The 24,971-nt window shown below is 42.3% G+C and overlaps 1 protein-coding gene across 5 annotated transcripts in view; it reads left to right on the top strand.

The window, feature by feature from the left end:
* The window catches only part of ZFYVE9 (zinc finger FYVE-type containing 9), a 71,373-nt gene that overhangs the window by 30,983 nt on the left and 15,419 nt on the right, over positions 1-24,971 (top strand). For all 5 annotated transcript variants that reach the window (XM_077333745.1, XM_077333743.1, XM_077333746.1 and 2 more), the window contains 10 exons: positions 2,396-2,572; positions 3,360-3,529; positions 3,813-3,936; positions 9,123-9,245; positions 9,546-9,701; positions 16,357-16,581; positions 18,171-18,253; positions 19,557-19,661; positions 21,103-21,253; positions 22,537-22,617. In XM_077333745.1, the coding sequence (XP_077189860.1) occupies positions 2,396-2,572; positions 3,360-3,529; positions 3,813-3,936; positions 9,123-9,245; positions 9,546-9,701; positions 16,357-16,581; positions 18,171-18,253; positions 19,557-19,661; positions 21,103-21,253; positions 22,537-22,617 (1,395 nt within the window). The remainder of the gene's footprint in view (positions 1-2,395; positions 2,573-3,359; positions 3,530-3,812; positions 3,937-9,122; positions 9,246-9,545; positions 9,702-16,356; positions 16,582-18,170; positions 18,254-19,556; positions 19,662-21,102; positions 21,254-22,536; positions 22,618-24,971) is intronic.

Genomic DNA, 24,971 nt, shown 5'->3' with positions numbered 1-24,971 from the left:
CCATAGTACTGTATTTTGAGTGGAAATGTTGGGGGGTCGTCTTATACGCCCAGTCGTCTTATACGCCGGCAAATACGGGTAAAAATAGTGACTAAGATTGATTTTTTTTTCAGAACAAGAAATATTGAAGAAGGAAACATGCATATTAAAAATATATACTATGAAAGGGTCATGATTCTGTAGGAAAGAAGAATGTGACATGGGATCATTGGAATGTTTTTGTTAGTGTAATAAAATTGACTGCTTTTATAATGTTTTAATTAGAAGAAGAAGAAGAGTTGGTTCTTATATGGCACTTTTCTCTAGCAGAAGGAGTCTCAAAGCGGCTTACAGTCGCCTACCCTTTCCTCTCCCCACAACAGACATCCTGTGAGGTAGGTCAGGCTGAGAGAGCCGATATTCCTGCTCAGTCAGAACAGTTTTATCACTGCTGTGGTGAGGCCAAGGTCACCCAGCTGGCTGCATGGGGGAGCCCAGAATCAAACCTGGCTCGCCAGATTAGAAGTCTGCATTCCTAGCTACTATACCAAGCTGAAGAAGAACAAAAGTATTCGTTAACTTTACAAGTTGAGCCTATATTTCTTCATCTTCAATGTCTTTTATCTGAAATCTAACTTTTGTATATCTGCATCTGATGTTGTCCTGAGGCTTTCTTTCTGCTTGTCAGATCATCTCTATCATTTGCCCATGTTTAGGAGACACTTAGAACAAGGTCTCCAATAACTTGCTATTTTAACTTGTTCCATACAGGCAGATATGTGGGCCAGAAGCGCTAAAACCCTTGGTTAGGATCAAGCTGTCCAGTAACAGTACAAAGGCTTTGCGTGTGAACAGGTTCTGATACGGAAGCAAAGAGCTACTAATGCAAATGCAGCAATGAAAAAAAATCTATCATAATGGTCAGTTGCATGTAGCTCTATCCCTCCTCCCAGGATGACAGTATTGGTTTTGAACAGCCTTTCTCAGCTTTTTTACCATTGAAAAACCTCTGAAACATTCTTCAGGCTTTGAGAAACCCTGAAGTGGCACAATTGTGCCAAAAATGGTTGGAAAGCATAGCTGTGTACATACCAATTTGGGGCCCCTCCCCTTCCCATCCCCTCCAGGGATATCATTGGCCATTTTGGGAGATGGGGGTGGGTTGACATGACCATATATGGTCATCTCACCCGATAAATGTTTAACAAAATAAAAAATGTATTAAAAAATTAGCGCCCACCCATTTGGGAAACCCTTCCAGAGCCATAAAGAAATCCCAGGGTTTTACAAAACCCTGGTTGAGAAAGCCTGGTTTTGAAGTTTACATAAGATAAATCATTAATCCAGTCATCTTATATGCATGTATGTTCAAGGGATACATCACAAATTTCAGTTGGTGCATTGTGGGCACAAATTTGGTTTACATACTCATCTGCGTTTTCTCCTTGTACAACGAAAATAAAAAAAGAAGTCCTCAATCTTAACTCCAGTTAATTATGACATCTGAATATGGGTACTTTCATTAACTAAGGTTTGTATATTTCCCAATAACTGGGGTTCTTAACCATGGTCTGATCCTGGTTAGAGCTGTAGATTTTATTTGAACCATTCCTGTTAGGGATGAGCAAGAACCTGAACATTCTGGTTTGGCTCGGTATTTGAGGTGTTTCCAAACCAAATCCAAAATCCTGAACTGAACTTGGGCCAGTCCATTTTACTTCTCTCCACTTAGAAGCGGGGGGAAGTGAAAGGGACCACTGAAATGATTGGCAGGCATTTAAACCTAACAGCTTGACATATCCGCCTATCAGCTGTTACATTTAAATGTCTGGCAGCCATTTAGACCATCCATTTTGCTCCCCCCTTTTATAAGAGGGGGGGGGAAGCGAAACAGACTGTTTAAATGACTGCAAGCCATTTCAAATGGCTGCAAGCCATTTCTCTGATTTCATTTATTTGTTTGTTTGTTTATTTGTTTGTTTATTTACTTATTTATTGCATTTTGCTTCCCCCTGCTTTGAAGTGGGAAGGAGTAAAATCAGTTGCTGATATGGTTGCCAGTCATTTCAGGCTTACAGTGGGGCTATCACAAACTGGGCCAAATTCATGACAAATTTTGGCTTGTGAACCAGCTCATGCCGATCCCTAATTCCTGTGCTACTTCCACTTTGACGCTTCCCACCCCCAATCAGCCAGTTCTTCCAATTTGCAAAATTCTCTCTGCTTTCATTGCCTAAATATGATTCTTTTTTATCAGAGGAAATAGGATTTATTTTCTGTTGGACTCAAAGTTGTGTTTTCTAATTAAGAGGGAAAGCACCTGGCCAGATAGGCAGAAATCCTAGAGTTGCTTGTAATTGTAAATTTATTATTTCTTTGACTCAGTGCTTTCCCTTGTGTTTTTGTATTTCCTTAGCTCAAGCCTGGGAGAACATGATGAGTGCCTCAAGCCAGAGCCCTAATCCTAACAATCCTGCTGAGTACTGTTCTACCATTCCTCCCCTGCAGCAAGCCCAGGCTTCTGGAGCCCTGAACTCTCCTCCACCTACTGTTATGGTACCTGTGGGGGTCCTAAAGCATCCAGGTGCTGAAGGTATGGAACTTCTACCTTTCCCCTTCCATAAACAACTTATCTTTTTATTCATATGCATTTCTGAGCTAGAATGTTCCAGTGAATAGTACATTAGGCTTGGACTGAGAAAATTTGATATGAAATCTCCAATCAGTGATGAATTTTCTGAGCAAGTAAGTATGCTGCAGCTTTTTTAAATCCACAAAATCAGAATTGTGACTAATCCCATGGAGGAGTTGTATATATTTGTGTAATGACAAGTATGCAGTGCTTCTATACACTCTGCTGTAAAAATTATGATCTGCTTTGTTGACCTGAGCTGCAATCTAAAATAGTGATATGCGCATGTGGAAGATAACTGTTTCTCATGCAGCAATTCTTTTATTAGAGAGATGTAGCTTTTTTAACTGCAGTTTTAAGATTTGGTCTGTTAGAATTATTATTGCATCAAAAAAAGTAGCAGCCCTGGTTTGGATCATGGCCTTGGGCGGCATTCAAGCTCCAATCAATGCATTTAGTTTGCATTTTACAAAACCCTGTTTTGCATTTAAAGTTTTTTTTTTTTTACCATCTCAAAGAGGCGCTGTGTGTGCTTCACGGCCCGGCCTGCGGGGAAGCTGCAGGGTCGTGGGGGGGGGGGGCAGGGAGCTGAGGATCGCTTTGGGCGCGCTTGGCTCGCCATGGAGAAGCAGCCGCGGTGGGGGGGGGGGAGGGCTTTGAAGCTAGTTGTTTTATAAGTTGTAGTCACTTATTTTCACTCTGCTTGATTCATCCACTTTTGTTAAACTATTCCCACTTCTCTCCCTAGTGGCTCAGCCCAGAGAACAAAGACGTGTTTGGTTTGCAGATGGCATATTACCCAATGGAGAAGTAGCTGATGCAGCAAAATTGACAGTGGCTGGAACAACCTCAGCAGGAACACTAGCAGTGTCACATGATCCAAGCAAGCCTATAAACAACAGTACTTCACCAGCAGAGGTGAGAAATAACTTGATTTGTTGCATGGTATGTTGGGCATTACAAATATTATTAGTTCTTTAAATGTTTGTGATACAGTATACATTGGGGGAGAATAGGTCTTTGTATCTAGTTGCATGAGAGGAATGGTTTTTATCCATTGCCATGTACTTCTGCAAATGAGCTAGCTGTCAGTATATTTCTTTTGCATAAAATGCTATGGAACAAATTGTTCTTTTATCTTTGTTAGTGGAAGTTATCCAAATTTACACTTTATGCTGTATTTGTTTGTCACCTCTTATAGACTGAAAACACACTGACATTATCAAGAAGTATAACTCAGGTTGGAAGTCCAGTTGGCAGTGCAATGAACCTTATTCCAGAAGATGGTCTTCCTCCAATTCTTATCTCTACTGGGGTAAAAGGAGGTGAGAGCATAATAGACTGTAATTGGGATTAATCAATTTACTTTAGAGCAGCCCATATTGCAACCTTAACCTGCCCTGGATAAGGGAAAAATAGACTTTTACTGAGTTAATCATTGAGCAAAACCAGGCATACAAAGTGATATCTATTTATTATTGTGGCATTTTATATACAGAATTGCATGACATTTGGATTTACTGGAGAGGTAGGGAGAACAGAAGGTTGAGTTTGGATGTCAGACAAATGGGAAATCAAATGTTAAACATTTTTTTCTGATCTGTGCTAGAAACTCTCATTGTTAGTGTGAGCCTGGTAGCCATATTTGCTGCAAATATTCAAGGTCCACTGACTGGCTGGCAGACATACATCTCTCTTGCCCTTATCTTTCATATTAGGGTCATAATGAAAGCACTGGAAAGGAACTGGGATGAAATCAAGAAACCATTTATCAGTAACTGAGTTATCCCCGTAATAGTAATGATGTACAAAAATAAATTATTACCTATGAAGCTGTCATCTATATAAAGTAATTGTTCCTGGCTATAGTACTGTACCCCCTTCAAGGATCGCTGCCTTGTTGTGGCAAGGGGGCTTGCGTAGTTCAGTGAAGCTATGAGCTATGCCGTGCAGGGCCACCCAAGACGGACAGGTCATAGCTGAGAGCTCTGACAAAAGGTGATCCACTGGAGAAGGCAATGGCAAACCACTCCAGTATCTTTGCCATGAAAACTCTATGGACAGTTCCAATAGGCATAACGATATGACGCTGGAAGATGAGCCCCTCAGGTCGGAAGGTGTCCAATATGCTACTGGGGATGAGCAGACGGCTAGTACGAGTAGCGCCAGAATGAATGAAGCGGCTGGGCCAAAGCCGAAAGGACGCTCAGTTGTGGAAGTAACTGGTGGCGAAAAGACAGTCCGATGCTGTAAAGATTTTTATTCCATAGGAACCTGGAACGTCAGATCCATGAATCAAGGCAAGCTGGACGTGGTTAAACAAGAAATGAGAAGACTGAACATTGACATTTTAGGAATCAGTGAACTAAAATGGACAGGAATGGGTGAATTTAATTCAGATGACCATCAGGTATACTACTGTGGACAAGAATCTCGCAGAAGAAATGGAGTAGCATTCATAATCAATAAGAGAGTAGGAAAAGCAGTCTTGGGATACAATCCCCAAAATGACAGAATGATCTCAGTTCGAATCCAAGGCAAACCATTCAACATCACAGTGATCCAGGTCTACGCCCCAACCACTGCTGCTGAAGAGGATGAAGTTGATCAGTTCTATGAAGCCCTACAACACCTTCTAGAAGCAACGCCCAAAAATGATGTGCTTATCATCATGGGGGATTGGAATGCTAAAGTAGGAAGCCAAAAGATAACTGGGATAACAGGCAAGTTTGGCCTTGGAGTACAAAATGAAGCAGGGCACAGGCTGGTAGAATTTTGTCAAGAGAATACAATGGTCATAGCAAACACTCTTTTCCAGCAACCCAAGAGACGACTCTACACATGGACATCACCAGACGGTCAACACAGAAATCAGATTGACTATGTGCTCTGCAGCCAAAGATGGAAAAGTTCTATCCAGTCAATAAAAACAAGACCAGGAGCTGATTGTGGTTCAGATCATGAGCTTCTTGTTGCAAAATTTAGGCTTAAATTGAAGAAAGTAGGGAAAAGCACTAGGCCACTCAGGTATGAACTAAATCATATCCCTGACGAATACACAGTGGAGGTGACAAATAGATTTAAGGAATTAGATCTGATAGACAGAGTGCCTGAAGAACTATGGACGGAGGTTCACAACATTGTACAAGAGGTAGCAACTAAAACCATCCCAAAGAAAAAGAAATGCAAGAAATCAAAATGGCTGTCTGAGGAAGCTTTACAAATAGCTAAGGAGAGAAGGGAAGTGAAAGGCAAGGGAGAAAGAGAAAGATACACCCAATTGAATGCAGAATTCCAGAGAAAAGCTAGAAGAGATAAGAATGCCTTCTTAAATGAACAGTGCAAACAAATAGAAGAAAACAATAGAATGGGGAGGACCAGAGATCTTTTCAAGAAAATTGGAGATATGAAGAGAACGTTTCATGCAAAGATGGGTATGATAAGGGACCAAAATGGTAGGGACCTCACAGAAGCAGAAGAGATCAAACAAAGGTGGCAAAAGTATACAGAAGAACTATACAAGAGCGAGCTTAATATCCCTGATGACCACAATGGGGTAGTTACTGACCTGGAGCCAGACATCCTGGAATGTGAAGTCAAATGGGCCTTAGGAAGTCTGAGCAACAATAAAGCTAGTGGTAGTGACAGCATTCCAGTTGAACTATTCAAAATCTTAAAGGACGAAGCAGTAAAAGTGCTACACTCAATATGCCAGCAAATTTGGAAAACTCAACAATGGCCACAGGATTGGAAAAGGTCAGTTTACATTCCAATCCCAAAGAAGGGCAATGCCAAAGAATGTTCAAACTACCGCACCATCGCACTAATTTCTCATGCTAGCAAAGTTATGCTCAAAATCCTACAAGCTAGGCTCCAGCAATATGTGGACCGAGAACTTCCAGAAGTACAGGCAGGATTTCGAAGAGGCAGAGGAACTAGAGATCAAATTGCCAACATACGCTGGATCATGGAGAAAGCTAGGGAGTACCAGAAGAACGTCTACTTCTGCTTCATTGACTATGCTAAAGCCTTTGATTGTGTGGAGCACAACAAATTGTGGCAAGTTCTTAAAGAGATGGGAATACCAGAGCATCTTATTTGTCTCTTGAGAAATTTATATGCAGGTCAAGAAGCAACAGTGAGAACTGAACATGGAATCACTGACTGGTTCAAAATTGAGAAAGGAGTTCGGCAAGGCTGTATACTGTCGCCTTGCCTATTTAACTTGTATGCAGAGCACATCATGAGAAATGCGGGATTAGAGGAGTCACAAATTGGGATCAAGATTGCAGGGAGAAATATCAACAACCTCAGATATGCAGATGATACCACTCTAATGGCAGAAAGTGAAGAGGAACTAAAGAGCCTGTTGATGCGAGTGAAGGAGGAGAGTGCCAAAGTTGGCTTGAAACTCAACATCAAGAAAACAAAGATCATGGCATCCGGCCCTCTCAATTCCTGGCAAATAGAAGGGGAAGAAATGGAGATAGTGACAGATTTTATTTTCCTGGGCTCCAAGATCACTGCAGATGGGGACTGCAGCAAAGAAATTAAAAGACGCTTGCTCCTGGGGAGGAAAGCTATGGCAAATCTAGACAGCATCCTAAAAAGCAGAGACATCACCCTGCCAACAAAAGTGCGTTTAGTCAAGGCTATGGTCTTCCCAGTTGCAATGTATGGCTGCGAAAGTTGGACCATAAGGAAGGCCGAGCGTCAAAGAATTGAGGCTTTTGAACTCTGGTGCTGGAGAAGACTCTTGCGAGTCCCTTGGACTGCAAGGCGAACAAACCAGTCAGTCCTAGAGGAGATCAGCCCTGACTGCTCTTTAGAAGGCCAGATCCTGAAGATGAAACTCAAATATTTTGGCCACCTCATGAGAAGGAAGGACTCCCTGGAGAAGAGCCTAATGCTGGGAGAGATTGAGGGCAAAAGAAGAAGGGGACGACAGAGAATGAGGTGGATGGATGGAGTCACTGAAGCAGTCGGTGCAAACTTAAATGGACACCGGGGAATGGTAGAGGACAGGAAGGCCTGGAGGATCATTGTCCATGGGGTCGCGATGGGTCGGACACGACTTCGCACATAACAACAACAAATAGTACTGTATTTATCGCTTAATCAAAATACAAAATAACTAGCCAATTAAGTGCTAAAAGATAAAGGTATCCCCTGTTCAAGCACTGAGTCATGTCTGACCCTTGGGGTGATGCCCTCTAGCGTTTTCATGGCAGACTCAATACAGAGTGGTTTGCCAGTGCCTTCCCCAGTTATTACTGTTTACCCCCCAGCAGCAAGCTGGGTACTCATTTTACTGACCTCGGAAGGATGGAAGGCTGCGTCAACCTTGAGCCGGCTGCTGGGATTGAACTCCCAGCCTCATGGGTAAAGCTTTCAGACTGCATGTCTGCTGCCTTACCACTCTGTGCCACAAGAGGCTCAATTAAGTGCTAAGGCTTAACAATTAAAAAAACCCACAAAACGATTATTATGACCATATTTCAGGTATGTTATTGTTAGTTGGTTTTTACATTACACTGCCTTTCTGACAAGCACTTTATCTTATCGGTAGACTGATATTAAAAGAAAGAGAAAAACGAGACATGTCTCTTCCATTTGTCTTTTTCTTATATTTTTGCAGAATCATAAACTCATGATACAATATTGGGTTCCAACATTCTGTTGTATTCTAGCATGACTATAAAATAAAAGCAAGAGTTGGGTTATGCAAAGAGGAGCAGAGTAGGTTCTTAGTGGCTGGAGCAAGGGACAGATTTAGACTGGCTCCAGCGGCTCCATGTTTTAAGTGTCCCTACTTTGTACTTATTACACTTATATCCTGCTTTTCTTCTTTAGTTGTACAGCTCTTTGTTTGTTAGTTTTTGGCAGTTATTTTACCAATAGAAAAGCAAAATAGAGACAACAAATGACCAATAGTGCTTTCTGGGCAGAGCCATGTCAACCAGGGACCCATGGGATGGTACTCTGTAGTCAGCATCCTGCGCTCTTCCACCCCTTTGGACACGGCTGCAGTAGTGGGGAGGACAGTTGATTTTATACGGTTGACGCCTATGGGCTTTGCCATGTTTTCTGTTGACATGACAGGGGCATTTCCAGGCTAAAAGCTGAGGGAAGCCAACTAACTCCATCCATAGCCCCAGAACCACCCACAGCCATGCCTGTGCAGGGGCCTACAAACCAGATGTGCTGACAGGCAGCTATTGCAGGACTGCACTGACACCTGAGAGTGGTAGAGCTGTGCTGGGGCCTTGCTCCAGCATAATTACTCCTTATGCTGGAGTATTTTGGAGATATGCTAGTGTAAAAGTCAGTTGGTTCCCTGACTGCACCCCCCCCCTATGATTGAATTGTAAGACATTGAAATTTTGGAAGCTTTACTATTAACTTTTAAAATTCTACACTTCTGTTTTTAAAAAGTTAGTTTACCCATGCTTAAATGTTAAAGGTGAATAAAGCATTTTACAGTAATTGACTGCTAAATCTTCTTTAATAGATTATGCCGTGGAAGAAAAACCATCTCACATCTCAGTGATGCAGCAGCTAGAAGATGGTGGCCCAGACCCTCTGGTGTTTGTTTTAAATGCAAATCTGCTGTCCATGGTTAAAATTGTGAATTGTAAGTCCTGTTTAAGTTAATAATACAGCAACAGTGAACACACTTTTTGCTTTATAAAACATGTGTCTGTGAATAACACACAATCAGAAATGGAGAAGAGAAACTTTAATGCTCTTCTTTGGAGGAAGGGTAGGCTGAAAATATAGTAGAAATATGTTTCCCATAATGATGGTGAATGGATTCTCCTCCCATGTTTCAGTCAAGGGCCATTAGTAAATTGTAAGCTTTCAATAATGTTTGCTTACACTTTTCAAATGTTTATTTACTGTTCTAAATCTGTACCATGCTTTTTGTCTGCAGATGTGAACCGGAAATGTTGGTGCTTTACTACAAAGGGAATGCATGCAGTAGGACAGTCAGAAATAGTCATTCTTCTCCAGTGTTTACCTGATGAGAAGTCTTTGCCCAAGGATATCTTCAGCCACTTTGTGCAGCTTTATCGAGATGCCTTGGCAGGTGAGAGAATTGCCTGTTTAAAAATGGTAATGACTGATGATAGGTAGTTATTTTATCACCAGAGGTGTGCAGCAGTGACTCTTTTCTCTTCATTTGGCCTTCTTCACGGAATGCAGCAGAATTTCAGATCTGTAGCATTCTCTTGGCTGTCTTTACTCCTAGGGAAATGGCACAGCATATATTACATGCAGGTGTGTTTGATTTCCCTTCAAACCTATGATATTGAAGCAAATTACATATCATGTAATGAAAGACTTAGTATTTTAGAATCGTATAAATCCGTGAATACATTTCTCAACCAGATTTTTAACTCAGGAAAATGCTTTCCACTTTGTCCTTTGATTGCACTACAGTTATGCTAAATGCAGTTGTGTTGTGGTATTACATAATTTATGATTGCTACATAATGTATTTTTGAATTATATTTTTGATACTCTGAAATACTATCTTGTAGTTTTTTGAGAGGAATATAGCACTGTGGCTATACAAATTATCACGAGTAGATTGATTCAGATGGGTAGCCATGTTGGTCTGAAGCAGCAGAACAGCATTTGAGCTGTGGCACACTTAAGACGAACAAAGTTTTCTTGAATAAAAATTTGTAGGTCTTCAAGGTGCCTCTGGAATAAAAATTTGTTCTCATTGATAGATTACTGTGCTGGTAGCCATTGTTAAGCAGTAAATAAGACTACTTGTACAGGAAAAAATGTCTTTATGTTTATTATATTGCATAAATGTCCCAAATGTTTGAGATATGTATGCATGGGCCTCAGCAGTTGCATGTGCTTGGGTTGCATATGACATTTTTGCAATTCACAAAGAAGTGAAATTTCAATACTTTCAAGGTCCCATCCTGTCTTTCTGCAGGTGGGCTGAATACTTAAATTTTCATCCAAGATGCAGTGACATTACAATGCCTGTTTTGAAATCAAGAGAAGTGGCCATACAGATGCTCTTTTAATAGGTAGCTTGCTACTAGGTAACAACCATACAAGTTTCATAAGTATTTATCTGTGGCGTTGTTTATTTATTTAATTAATTATTAGATTTCTTACCCATCGCTCTCATAATTGACTTGCGGCAGGCTACAACTAGAATAAAACCCCAATACATGAAAACATAAAAACCATAACCAGATCACAACCTACTCCAGCAACGAGAAGAATAAAAAACCCTCCTCCACCTCCCATGTTCCCCACTCTGTCAGCATCTCCGGGCCCCAGTTTCCAGGGATGCCAATAGTTCTTTGTTGTGGAGGGGCCCCTACAATCTTCTGCGCCCTGGTCTCAACCAAAGACCTGTCGGAAAAGCTCCGTTTTACGCTCTCTGCAAAACTGTGGAAGCTCCTGCAGGGCTCGTAACTCTTCTGAGAGCTCATTCCACTTGGTCGGGGCCAGGAACGAAAGGCAAAACTCTTGTGGACCAGGAATCACGAACAGGTTAGTACCCACAGAATGCACAGCCCTGTAAGGAGCATAAGGCATTAGGCAGTCCTTCAGATATATGGGGTCCAGATCATGAAAGGGCTTAAAGGTCAAAACCAGAACCTTGACCTTGATTCGGGATACAACTGGCAACCAATGCAACTGCCTCAACACCAGATGGATATGGGCCCTCCAAGGTGTTCCAGTGAGGACCCTGGCTGCTGCATTTTGCACCAATTTCCAGGTCAAGGACAAGGATAGACCCACGTAGAATGAGTTACAAAAGTCAAGTTACAAAAGTTAAGACTATCTCATGGATCACTGTAGCCAGGTGTTCCGAGGACAGGTAGGGCACTAGTAGCCTCACCTGGCGAAGATGAAAAAGCACTGGGGGTGCTACTCTTGTGATCTGTGCCTCCATAGTAAGTGAGTTATCTAAAAATCACGCCCAGATTCCTAGCAGAGGATGCAGTGTTGAGTTGCACCCCGGCCAGGTCAGGTAAACATACTTCCTGATCTGCCCCCTTCCTTCCCAGCCACAGAACCTCTGTTTTAGAGGAGTTAAGTTTCAGGCGAATCTGCTCTAACCATCCAGCTATGGCTTCCAAACAACTGGAAAATGTATCGGGGGGGGAACCTATGCAGCAGTCTATGAGGAGATAGAGATGGGTGTCATTAGCATACTAATGACAGCCCAGCCCCAAACTCTGGGCCAGCTGGGCCTGGGGGTGCATAAAGATGTTAAAAAGTGTGGAGGAGAGGACTGACCCCTGCAGAACTCCACATGGGAATCAAAAGGGGCTTGACAACTCATCCCCCACAGTGACCTTCTGTGTCTGGTTCTGTAGGAAGGAAAGCAGCCATCGAAGGGCTGTCCTACAGATTTATTTTATTTATTTTTATTTTATTTATTGTATTTATATACTGCCCTCCCCGAAGGCTCAGGGTGGTTTACATGAAACAACAAAATGGTACGGATAACATCATTCTCGTAACAATAAGGTGATAACAACAATAACATTAACATAATAACAATAACAACAATCGCATTAAAGGAAGGTGAAACTGCAAAGAGCCTTAGCTCAACTCGTACTGAGACCCAGGGGTTAGGTGGATTTGTTAACAGTCATGGTAGTTGGATGGGTTCTGCAGATCAAGTGATGGTTTCTTCAGCAAGTGTTAGACGATTGCCCCCTTTAAAGCCTCAGGGAACTCCCCAGTAGTCAGGGAGAGTTTGATAATGTCCCTGAGCAGGCCTCCTATCTGCTGTTCGGCCCTGCGGAGCAGCCAAGATGGACAGGGATCAAGGGGGCAGATATTTGCCCTTATTTAGCCTAGTAACTTGTCCACTTTGGTCAAAGAGAGCTGTCGTTACCAATATAATTATCAGTCTGCAATGTAGGTTTATAAAAATTAAGGAAATACTGTAAAACCTCCTAGTAATACAGTTTTACAGCTACAATAAAAGATTTATCTTACATTTCTTGGGGAATGAGGGTTGCTATTAATCAAATCAAGCTCATTAAGAACATAAGACCTCTGTTGGATCAGACCAGCGGTCCATGTAGTCCAACATCCTGTTTCACACTGGCCAAACAGTTCCTCTGGGGGGTCCGTAGCAGCACATAGAGGCCAAGGTCTTCCCCTGAGGTTGCCTTTTCCTGGCACTGGTGCTCAAAAGATTTTCTGCCTTTGAACTTGGTGGTTCTCTTTTCTTACCATGTCTAATAGCGACTGAATCTATTTAATCCCCTTTTAAAAGCTATCTATGCTTGTGGGAGTGAATTCCACATTATAATCACTCTTGTGTATAACAAAGTGTTTCAGTTTGCCTGTCCAAAGTCTACTACCCATCTGCGTCATTAAATGCCAACAGATTCTAGTATTTTGGAAGATAAAAAGTTTTCTTTGTATAATTTTATAAAAGTCTCTCATGTCCCCCTTCCTTCAGCCTTTCCTCAGAGGAACGATGCACCAGCCCCCTGACCCCCTAATCTGCTTGGTTGCCCTCTTCTGTACTTTTTCCAGCTCTGTGATGTTCTGTTCTTGATCCATTTCCTAATAACTCCCAACATACAGTTTGCCTTTTTCACTGTTGCAGCACACTTTGTTGACACATTCACTGAGTAACCTACTATGACTCCAGAAGCTTTTCCCTTCTCATTCTCAGCAAGTTCAGACCCCATTAGCCTATATTTAAAAATGGAATTTTTTGTTTCTGTGTACATTACCTTACTTCATCTGCCACATTGTGTTGGCCACTGACCATGACCATTACCCCAACATAGGAATACATAATGAACAAACACTGCACTGTTGGGAATGTCTTCACAACAGCCTCCATGTCTGGGATCACTCCTCATCCCAAGCCACAAAACTGTTTTACACAGTAGGTAGGCAAGCAAGCCCAGCTGCCCAGGAGTTCTTTGACAGCTCAAACTAGGCTAAGACCGAAGGAAATGTTCAAGGATGATATTGGTTGGCAGCACTGGCTGTTAGAAGTCCAGCAGTAGCCAGAAGCTGCAAGTTGTCATGACTGAAGAAGTAGTTAGGGGGGGATGTACATACCCAAAGGCACAGGGGTATGGTGACTGAGGTGGAGAAACCTGTCCTCTGGCCATTGCTGGCATAATAAATGTATTGTTCCATTTTACTGTCAGAATTTTTCTAGTCTGGCATTATTGAATACCCATAATTGTACATTGTAATTGAAAATACAAATTTAAGACCAAGTCTACCATACCTGTTATCATAGGAGAAGGGAGCAGCTAGTTTCTGGTTACAAAAAAGAAGGAAAAGCAGCAAATATATATGTGTGCCATGCACCTGGAGGCTGCTAAGACACCTACACTGAGTTAACTGCATTTCTTAGTATTGCGGGGGTCATCAACCCCTGGTCTGCGGCTCGGTGTCGGGCCGTGAGAGCCTTGGCAGCGGGCTGCGGCTCCTTCTCCCCACCCCACCCACGCAGCGAGAAGCTTGCCAGGCCGTGAGCAAATAGGCTGCCAAAGCGGCCGATTAGCTCGCAGCCCGCCAAGCTTCTTGCTGCGGGGGGGGGGAGAAGGAAGCGCGGCATGCCGCAGACGCAAACGTTTATGCACAGACCTGCCACGCATGCGCATCTGCACCCGGAGGGGCACAAACGCACACACCCGGCAGTCTCATGCATGCGCAGACAGAGCAGCTGCACATGCGCATTTGCACCCCCGCCAGGAGCGCAAATGCACATACGCTGTAGCCCCGTGTATGCACGCATGTGCAAAACTGGTAGGTTCGCGCATGCATGTTTGCTCAGGGCTGTCACACATACGCAGGGCCCGGGTCGCCTTGTCCCACCACTCCTTGGCAATGGGCCGCAACCTCAAAAAGGTTGCGGACTGCTGTAGTATTGGACTAGAAATTTGTCAGTCTTGTGTGTTCTCATGTGATCTTTACAGAAGAAATACAGGAATCACTGCAGAAAGAATATACAGGGTATATTAGGGGTGTGCAAGATTTTTTTTAAAAATTCAGGTATATTAGACCTGAAAAATATCAGTATTTCCCAATGTTCCTGAATGTCAGTACCAGTATGGTATTTAGATTCGGTAAATACTATGAAATCCCTTGATTTTTCAGGTCTGTTATGGGGGGGGGGGGACGACGACATTAAAGTCAGTGGCAGTATATCCAGCATTCTGGGATGGGAGTGGGGTGAGATAGACTGACCAAATTTGCAGTATAGCTCCTGGACCCTCAAAAGAACCCTGAAGTTTCAAATAGGTTGAAACAGGGGCTCCAATTCTATGGGTACCCAAAGAAGGTGCCCCCATCCATTTTTTCCAATGGGGAAAGAATAGCAAAGCAATACAAGCCCAACAGAAAGTTCCAGAGAATCTCTGCAGTAGAAAATGAAGTGTGTGTGTGTGTGGGGGGGGGGGGGGGCTTTTTTTTGCAAGACCAGCAGCAGAACCAGTGCAATGTTCCTAGCAGAACTAGTGCAACTGTGGCAGTGCCAAAACTCAACATAACTAAGGTAAAAACTGAGAATCTCTGAAGTTCAAAATAAGAATCTCTGAAGTAGAAACATGGGTGGTGGTGGGAGGAAAGAGATTTCTGCAAGGACATCAGAATCAGTGCTAACCTCCTAGGGCAAACAGCTGAACTCAGTGCCAATGTGGCAGCAAACTCAACAGAACTAACCTATCACCTTAATTGTCACAGCATATTTTGCCCATCTGTCCCTCACCTACAACAAACAGATCCATTGCTATATATTTTAATACCATTTATTATGTGAGTAGTTAGTTTTTATGTATGCCTGTCTTTTTTTAAACCTTTTTAAATCAGAAGAAACACTGGGAAAATGCAGATGTGCACACACCATTGGAAGAGAAATTCTTTGAAGCAACTTTATTAACACGTATTGTGCCCATTACACCTAAGACATACTTCTAAAAACTGTCAATTAACAAATGACTAAGCTGAAGTCATCTTTTGTACATGTACAAAGCTTTCATTTTGCAACCTACTAGACCTGTTGGCTTGCATCCAAACACACAATAATTGCGGTATTAAAGCACACTCCTCCAGTTAAAAATAAGAAAAGTGGTGCTGTGGTTGAGAACATGACTAATCTAGCTTGAGTTTATGAGTTGTTTTATCAAGAGCCTGAATGTGGCTTTAAGAAAGAACTGAAAGCAGATATTTTAGTGTACATTGTGTGAATAAAACAATCAGCAATAATATGCTATTTTCCCCCTTTATAACACTACAGAGATAACATAGAATATAACACCTAATTTCCCCTGGAAAGCTATCTTAAAAAAAAAAACAAGAGAAAGGGTAGATCAGTTACCTCTTTGAATAGGTGCAGTCAAGTGTAGTAGTCCACACAGCCAAGTGCAGAAGTAAATGACACAGTGGGTGCAAGTTTATATGCATGCACATGTTCCTCTCTTTCCTTCCCGCTGTTTCCACCCAAGAGGCCAAGGAAAATATTTTTGCATGAAAGAGCAGTTCTTACCCTAGCCCTCCCTTCTCACTATCTTTTTTTGGTAGCTACCACCACCATAGTTCTACCCTTCTATCCACAATTTGAGGCACAGATAATGGCTAATGTGCAATTTCAGTATAACATTGAAATATTCTATGAATATTTGTGTAATTGCAAATAGGGACAGAGTGCCATTTTAATACAATTGCTGATATCTATATTCTTTAAAACAACTAGGCTTTTTTTGATTTTATAGGTAATGTTGTGGGAAATTTGGGACACTCATTTTTCAGCCAGAGTTTCCTAAACAGTAAGGAACATGGTGGCTTCTTGTATGTTACACCTGCATACCAGTCACTGCAGGACTTGGTACTCCCGACTCCACCATACTTATTTGGGATTCTTATCCAGAAATGGGAGACTCCATGGGCCAAAGTGTTTCCCATCCGATTAATGCTGAGACTTGGAGCTGAATACAGGTGTAAGTATCATGCGTTCTCTCTATGACGCTATTGTTGGATCATGTGAATTTTCCATGTTAAAATAATCACATTAAACCACAGTCATTCCTTGATTTACATGTGTAATGTTGGAACTGCAGAATGTTGCTTTTGTATACATAGCCTTTCAGAAGTATTTGCAGCCTAAATACATTTGAAAGTACAAGTTAAAAGCCGGTACAATGGCTTGCATCCTGCAGACAAAAAGGCAATTCCATCTTCAGAAGAGGGGCTGGTATTTTCTGCAGGTTCACTGCCCCCATTTCAGGATTCCACTGTGTACACAAAAGCCATTTCTAGGAATCCACTCATCAGCAAGGGCAAAAATTCAGGGGCAGCTATTCCACAAGGTCCACTTTATGAGTGGCTCTCATTAGATATGGTCTCATTAGACACAAGGCAGTAACTAGTCTTTAAGCTGAGTTGCTCACGTGTCCATAATGATTGTAAGCTACAGTTGATTGTCATCCGTTAAGAGTGGTATGTCACATCCACACAGTGGCTTCTGTGTACTATTTATTTGGTTTTGGTATATGAAAATAGGAATGCAAGAATTGTTGATGGAGTAGGAAACATCTTCCCTAGAATACTACTGTGCTCCAAGTAAAAAGCTGAAGGATCCTATCATTCCTGTGTGTGAAGGTTGGATGTGCTGAAGCGGCCATCTTTCCCTTAATTGTGAGCTGATATGCTCCACTTACTGCAACAAGTGCTCGATTTCCCAAACCTTTAAGCTAGCATGTCAGAAATCTTGTTGTTTTTCTTTCTTTTGTGATAATTTTTAAAATATATGGAAGATGAAAGAGATGATTTTTCTCTCCCTGGCACAGCAGTGTGTTGATGACAAAGTGCATGCTCTGCCAGTATAAATTTTGCATTTAGAAAACACTTCAAATTCTTCTGTGGTTTTATCTAAAGTACAATGAACGATTCTCACATGGATATTTGTGTTGTGCAGCTGATACTATTGACTAAAAACTGAACATCTAGGGTCAGTTCTAAAAAGTGTGTGGATCTTTACTTTCCTTCCTGTTCCCCCAGCAGCTCTTTTGAGACCTCTGAAAAGCTTATACTGGAGTAAGTAGAACCCATACGCAAAGGTCACATGGCCCCAGGGTAGGGCTGCAGTGATGGGGGTGAGCTTGTAGAAGTCACTCAGTCAAGCAGTTCTGCCTGTGATAGTTCTGTTGGCCCAAATAAGATTTTGTCAGTTCCCCTCCTCACTGCAGCCCCTCTGGCTGTGTGGTGTGTGTCCATTCACCTTCAATATTCATTTTAAAAATCTCAGGGGGCTGTTGACAGAAGCAGAGATTATAAATTTTGTATTCAGAGTACTTGCATTTGTGTTCATTGAGTAAGTTAAAGTTCAAGTCACTTGTGTGTGGTTTTATATTGACATTGTTAAAAATGCAATAGTAACAGGTTGTCAGTTCTGTTATTTTGATCACCTTCCTGTTAATACTTTTCTATAGCTGGCTTTCCAGCAGCCAAGTGCATGTTTTTTTAAAATTGAATAACCATTTCAGAAGATAAATCTGAATAATTTCTCAATTTTTTAACATTTTCTTAGTGTATCCCTGCCCGCTTTTCAGTGTCAGGTTTCGGAAGCCATTGTTTGGAGAGACTGGACACACAATTATGAACCTCCTTGCAGTAAGTGATTATTATGAAATTACTTTTTCCAAAGAGATGATAAAGGGAATGGATATGATATCTGGGGCTTGGATCCACTGGAGCATTTCTATGGACAAAATGTTTTCTATGCATGGAGCGTGACTGTCTCTCCCGAAATGCCTCCTTAAATGTTGCTACTTAGGAACTGCATTGGGAGAAAAAGGTGAGAATGTCAGGCTCCAACAGGGCAGAAATCTTTCAATTTGCACAAACATTCTTGCAGATTCAAACCTTGGTGATCCATGTCATAGACTATGATTCTGTAAATATGGTTATAGCTAAGGATGGGCTTAAACTGGCTAATGAGCCAAAATTTGGGCTGAACTTGGGCCAGTTTAGAGCTCCAAAACCAATGTTTTGGCCAAGTTGCATTCCCTGAAGATTTACTGGATTTTTTGGCCAGTTTGGTTTGGCTGTTTGGAAACAGTCATTTAAACCTGACAACTGAGCAGTAAGGGGTCTGTTTGAAGGTGGGGGATAAAAAAACCCAAATGGTTGAGTGGTCCGCAACCATTTAAACCTTTCGTTTTGCTCTCCACTGCTTCAAAGGGGGGAAACAAGATCAAAGGATTAAATGAAGCTCCTTCCCAGGTTGTCCCCGCCCCCCTGGATGACATCCCATTTCTCCTGGCTTGGGGAAAGGGGGAACCAAACTGGTTCAGTTTGTGTGGGACCCACTTGACTCAGCTTGAGATTTGCTTCATGGACTACCCCAAACTACTGTTTTTTAGATTCCTGCCTGTCCCTAGTTAAATATCCATATTGCTTAGCTTAGATATTCATTTATAAATGCTAGATCTTTGTGCATCTAATTACCTTTTCACACATAAAAATAAAACCTCAAAAACCTTTAACATTTCTGGAGATTTGAACTACCTCTGCATACCACTTGATACCAGTCAAGTCTTGTAAATTAATCATTAAAGGTTCTTCATGTTTTTAAAGAGTCCTGTGGTACTCTTTTACCCTGGATTTAAGGGACTGTTCTCTGGAATACTGATGCAGCTGTATGTCTTGGTATGAAAAAGCATAAATATGTAGCCATACCAAATCTGTAGTGTACTTTCAGGAAAGAGTGTTGCAGCATCAGGATGATATAAAAAGCTGTGGCATTGAGGAATGTTTTGTTGCTGTATTTGCTAATTCCCCTTTGATTTTTTTTCACATTGTGTATAAAACAAAAGAATTTTGCTTTTTGCAGATGCATACAATATGCAATATTTTAATACCAGATCATAGTGCTTGTCCTGTTCAATTATTTTATTGTTCTGTACATTGACAGGATTTCAGAAACTACCAGTATACATTGCCAGTTGTCCAAGGTTTAGTGGTTGATATGGAAGTGAGGAAAACTAGCATAAAAATTCCCAGCAACAGATACAATGAGGTATGTATTATGAATATGTTATATGACACTTTAGTTTTAGAAAAACTGCTGTGATTGAACAAAATAAACAATTTATTAAGAAGAATAAAAGTTTATTTTTATATCCAGCTTTTTCACTACCTGAAGGAGTTTTAAGGCAGCTTACGATCACCTTCCTTTCCTCTCCCCACAACCGACACCCTATGAGGTAGGTGGGGCTGAGGGAGCTCTGAGAACTGTGACTAGCTCAAGGTCACCCAGCTGCCTGCATGTGGAAGAGTGGGGAATCAAACCTGGTTCTCCAGATTAGAGGCTGCCACTCTTACCCACTACACCACACTGCCTTTCATTCCAAAGCTAGGTAACAGTAAAAATTCGATTACAATAATTAGAACCCAGATATCAAGCAGGACACATCTTTAAACAGCCCGTGGCGCCACGGGCGCCACGGACTAAATAATTCGTTAAGCCCCCTAGAGGTGGGCTTTGTCCGTGATGAGGAAGGGTCCGGGTTGGACCCTTCCTCATGACAGACAATCGGAGGGACCAATCGGCAGGCGCGAAGCGCCTGCCGATTGGTCCCTCCGATTCCCAGGCTGAGCAACTGCGAGCCGCGTGCAGCGCGGCTCGCAGTTGCTCCCGGACTGACGCGGTGAGAGGCGCGAAGCGCCTCTCGCCGCGTCAGACCGCCGCCCGAGGGAACCCCCAGCAGTCGCGCGAAGCACGGCTGCTGGGGGTTCCCTCCCTGCCGGTCTGACGCGCCTTTCAAAACCCCTTTTTATAAAGGGGCTTTGAAACTAGTTAAATATAAAAGCACAAAGGAATGATATAGATGTAGCTGCCAGAATGTCTCCTGAAGCAACTGTGTGCTTGTTATTCACTGAATGGCAAGTGGTGATGAAGCCAGGCAGACCTCTCTCAGGAGGGTAGTCCGCTAATTGAGGGGCAAATGTAAGTGATCCTTGGGACTGATGAAAATGGCTTCCAACGTAGTTTGCAAAAATAAAAGAAGAAGAAGAGTTGGTTCTTATATGCTGCTTTTCTCTACCCAAAGGAGGCTGAAAGCGGCTTACAGTTGCCTTCCCTTTCCTCTCCCTACAACAGACATCCTGTGAGGTGGGTGAGGCTGAGAGAGCCCTGAGATCACTGCTCGGTCAGAACAGCTTTATCAGTGCTGTGGTGAGCCCAAGGTCACCCAGCTGGCTGCATGTGGGGGAGCGCGGAATCAAACCCAGCTCGCCAGATTAGAAGTCCGCACTCCTACCCACTACACCAAACTGGGTCTCTGGAAGAGGATTTTCAGCTGGAACAGGAAAGCATGGAGGGATACTTGGATGTTTCCTGCCCTTGTTCAACAATAACAATCTCAGCTGTGTCTCTGTCCAGGAACAATGCAAAATGTTTTCCTTTTATGTTAGCTGATGATACAGAAAGGCCAATTCTGTTTGTAATTGGGTTGCAGATGATGAAAGCCATGAATAAATCCAATGAACATGTTCTAGCAGGTGGAGCATGCTTTAACGAGAGGGCAGACTCTCACCTAGTGTGTGTACAGAATGATGATGGGAACTACCAGACACAGGCCATCAGTATTCATAATCAACCGCGGAAGGGTAAGTTTAGAGGCCTTTTCTCCATAAATAGCCTGTTGCTGCACCATTTTATACTGTTGTTATTAAGCTCTTTTACAAGGTAAACACACAATCAGAAAACTGAGTTTTCATACTCAATATCTCCTGAAACAAATGTTCATATGCTATGTAGTGGACAAATTGGCATGGAGTTCAGCTCAGTTGGAGTACTTAGTGCTCACTTGCCAATCCTGTGGTTGGATCTTATGTCATTTTTTGTTGTTTGCTCAAATATTTCTGGGCAGCAGTAGTTGTGCTATACCTGTCTCACCCAGTGGGGATCAACATTTACTCATTGTAACTTTACTTTGGCAAATTGGCACCTGACATCAACAAATTATATTACTGTGATGAGAAGTGCACTTGTAGAGAGAAGAATTCTTGATAATATTTATTGGAATCTGGCTGTGCTAGAGTTGGAGTCATGTTTTTAACAAATGGGTCTATCAGCAGAAGCTTCTAGACAGTCTTCAAAAGCAGTCCCATGTACCCCACTTGCAACAATCCAATTTTAGGGTTACTACAGTTTGAATTATAATCACCAGGTTCTGGCGATTAGGTTATGGGACATAGTAGTTCATTCACCAGATACAGCAAATTTTAAAAATCTAGTACTGCAACTAACTAGGATTCCAGGAGCAAAGTAGAATCCAGCAGTTTCCCCAGGCTGCACACTGATCTTTCAAAGACTGACACTTTGGCTGGCTACTCACATGGGGAGTACGGGATTTTCTTCAATAGTGCAAGATGTTGGGAGTATCATAGTTTGGGTCTCAGACTGTTGGATTCTGGAGATTATGTTGATTGGGTTTGCTTAGCTTTTTGCTTCACTTGTAATATATAGATTTTCACAAAGAGAGCACAAGTCTGTAGTACCTGCTGTGTCCAGTGAAAACTATACTTTCAGAAGGAGTCTGGAACCATCTATTGCTTGGACAAGAAGGAATGAAAAATACGATCCATTAAGAAATGGGACTCTGATCAGAAGTCATAATTCCTGTGACTGTAGGATGACCTTTTAAATAGAAATAGTGCAGTGGTAAACTTGTGTTTTAAATAAAAGCTGGTGAAATATGTTAATAGTAATAAGCTTTGCTCTTAATAACTGAACTTGTGTTTAGAAAACTATTGCCTCAAGCTTTGATCAAGCATCAGAAATACAGTTTGCATAAATCTGTGCTGCATTATCCTGTCCTGGATTGTTTTTGAGTGATCTTTCCTTGAAATCCATCTTGTATATATGTGATATGAATCTTTTGTTGCAGTGACTGGAGCAAGCTTTTTTGTGTTCAGTGGAGCTTTAAAATCTTCATCTGGCTATCTTGCAAAGTCCAGTATTGTAGAAGGTAAGATAAGGTCTGAGCTATTGCAAGGTACACACAATTAGTCTGTGGCAGATCAACATTAGTGTAAATAGAACTCCTGTTATTTACAGTAGCGATCCCCAACCTGTGGGCCGCGGACCACATGTGATCCTTCGACTAATTGGAAGTGGGCCCCGAAGGATGCCTTCTCCCCCCCCCCCCGCCCTTCACAACACACTTCATTGTTGTGGCGTGTCTGTATCTTATTTTGAAGGGATGTTTAAACATTACCATAGCGATCAAAGAGCATTAGGGCAGTGGTTGAGAGTAGAGGAGTAAACTTCCCCCCCCCCCACTGGGCCTCAGTAAAAGGCGTTGAGTGGTCCCCGGTGATAAAAAGGTTGGGGACCACTGATTTACAGAACATGTTTTATTACTGTTTTAAAATTAAACAGTTGGTTTGCTGAGGATTTTTTAAATGATGGCGAGTTCCAAGGCACTAGTCTATTTTTAACGTATAAAGGAGAACATGGCTTCCATGATAATAGTACCTGGTAGTGTTTTTTTTTAAACTGTATGCATGGAAATGTGATTGTTTTTTTTTAAGGGATGAATGCCTCAGGGGCATAATTTTAATGTAATTGATTGTCAGTTTATACTTCTGCATGTATGATTGTTTGACTGTGAATATGGGAAGATCCACACTCAGGTGAACTTTAGAAGATCACTGAAGCAGCATCACTTTTTTCAATTTAGTATGATTATTATCTATAATAATAAGAATACATTTTCAGAGGTGGGTTTTACTTACTACTATGCTGAAGTATTTCTTACACAGGACCTTTATGTTGACATTCAAGAAGAACACTTAGTGGGGTACCTGTATCATTTAACCCCAACTTTATTTCTTGAGTCATTCTTTGGACTTTTATGCCGCCACTCCTGGGGTTGCTGGCTTGGGGTGGCTCACAACATTAAAATATACAATAAAGTTAAAAATACATTAAAACCACCCATAAAATAACCCAGCAGCAACATAATACACAATATAATAGCAACAGGATAACAGTTATCCAATCTGTGTCTTTCAGTAGCATGAAGTGTCCAGATTTCAAGGCTTCAGGGGGGCCCAAGCTGGAATGTGTCAGTGTACTGGCCTAAACCAGTCAGTTCATCAGGGCCCTCAGCTCTTTCAGGAGCTCATTCCACCAGGTAGAGACCAAGACTGAAAAGGCCCTAGTTGAGGCCAAGCGGACTTCTCTCAGGCTGGGGACGATCAATCTATTGCTGTTAGAAGAGTGAAGAACTCTCTGGGGGCATAGGCAGAAAGCCTATGATACACTGGATCCAGACCACATATGTTTTTAAAGGTCAAAACCAGTACCTTGAACCAGATCCAGAATTCAACCGGTTGGATGTGGGCCCTCCAACATGTCCTAGTGAGAACCTTAGCAGCTGCATTATGCACCAGTTGCAGTTTCTAGGTCAGGGACAAGGGTAGGCCTGTATAGAGTGAGTTACAGAAGTCTAATCTAGAGGTGACTGTCGTGCGAGTTGCTGTGACTAGATGCTCCTGGGTTAGCTAAGGCACTAGTAGCCTTGCCGGGCAAAGATGGATGAGCTACTCTGGTGGTCTGAGCCTCCATAGAAAAGGAGATATCAAAGATCACGCCCAGGTTCCTGGCTGACTGTGCAACCTGAAGCTGCATGCTGTCCTGTCTGGGTAGGCGCGCTTCTTGATCTGAACTTTTCCTACCCAACCACTCAGTCTTGGAAGGATTGAGTTTCAGGTGACTCTGCAAGCCAAACATCACTGTTTCCAAACATCTGGCAAATGTTTCTGTTGGGTAGCCATTCATCAGGAGGTAGAGTTGGGTGTTGGTTCACACCAGCCCTTTCAGTTACCTTTCCCAGAAATGTCAGATGGGAAACAGGGTGATAATTGGCCAGGTCCCAGGAATTCTATATTTTTTTCAGCAGTGGACATGCCACCACCTCTTCCAACACATCTGGGAATTCCTGTCGAAAGAGACTAGTTTATTATTTCCCTGAGGGGGCTTGCAATCATCCTGTTGCTTGATTTTAGGAGCCAAGAAGGACAGGGAACCAGAGGGCAGGTGGTCACCCTCATAGAGTTCAGCAGCTTATATACTTCGGTTAATGAGAGCCACTTGAAGCCATCAGACATATTCTCCCAAGATGGCCAAGGGGTCTCCAGTTCCCTTTCTGTATCAAGTGTGGGTGATAGGTCTCGGCGGTCGAGACTTTGTCCTCAAAACAGATCACAGAGGCCTCATAACTAAGATTGAGTTGTCTAAAATGTTGGCACCCCTCCTCCAGGGTGGTAAGTGACTGAACTTCCCTTAATAATTGAGCTGGTTGTGAGCTAGCAGACA

The sequence above is a fragment of the Paroedura picta genome, chromosome 4 (genome assembly GCF_049243985.1).
Source record: "Paroedura picta isolate Pp20150507F chromosome 4, Ppicta_v3.0, whole genome shotgun sequence".
NCBI classification, from domain to species: domain Eukaryota; kingdom Metazoa; phylum Chordata; class Lepidosauria; order Squamata; family Gekkonidae; genus Paroedura; species Paroedura picta.
The sequence above is the reverse complement of the archived record's forward strand: the minus strand, read 5'-3'. Positions and strand labels throughout refer to the sequence as shown.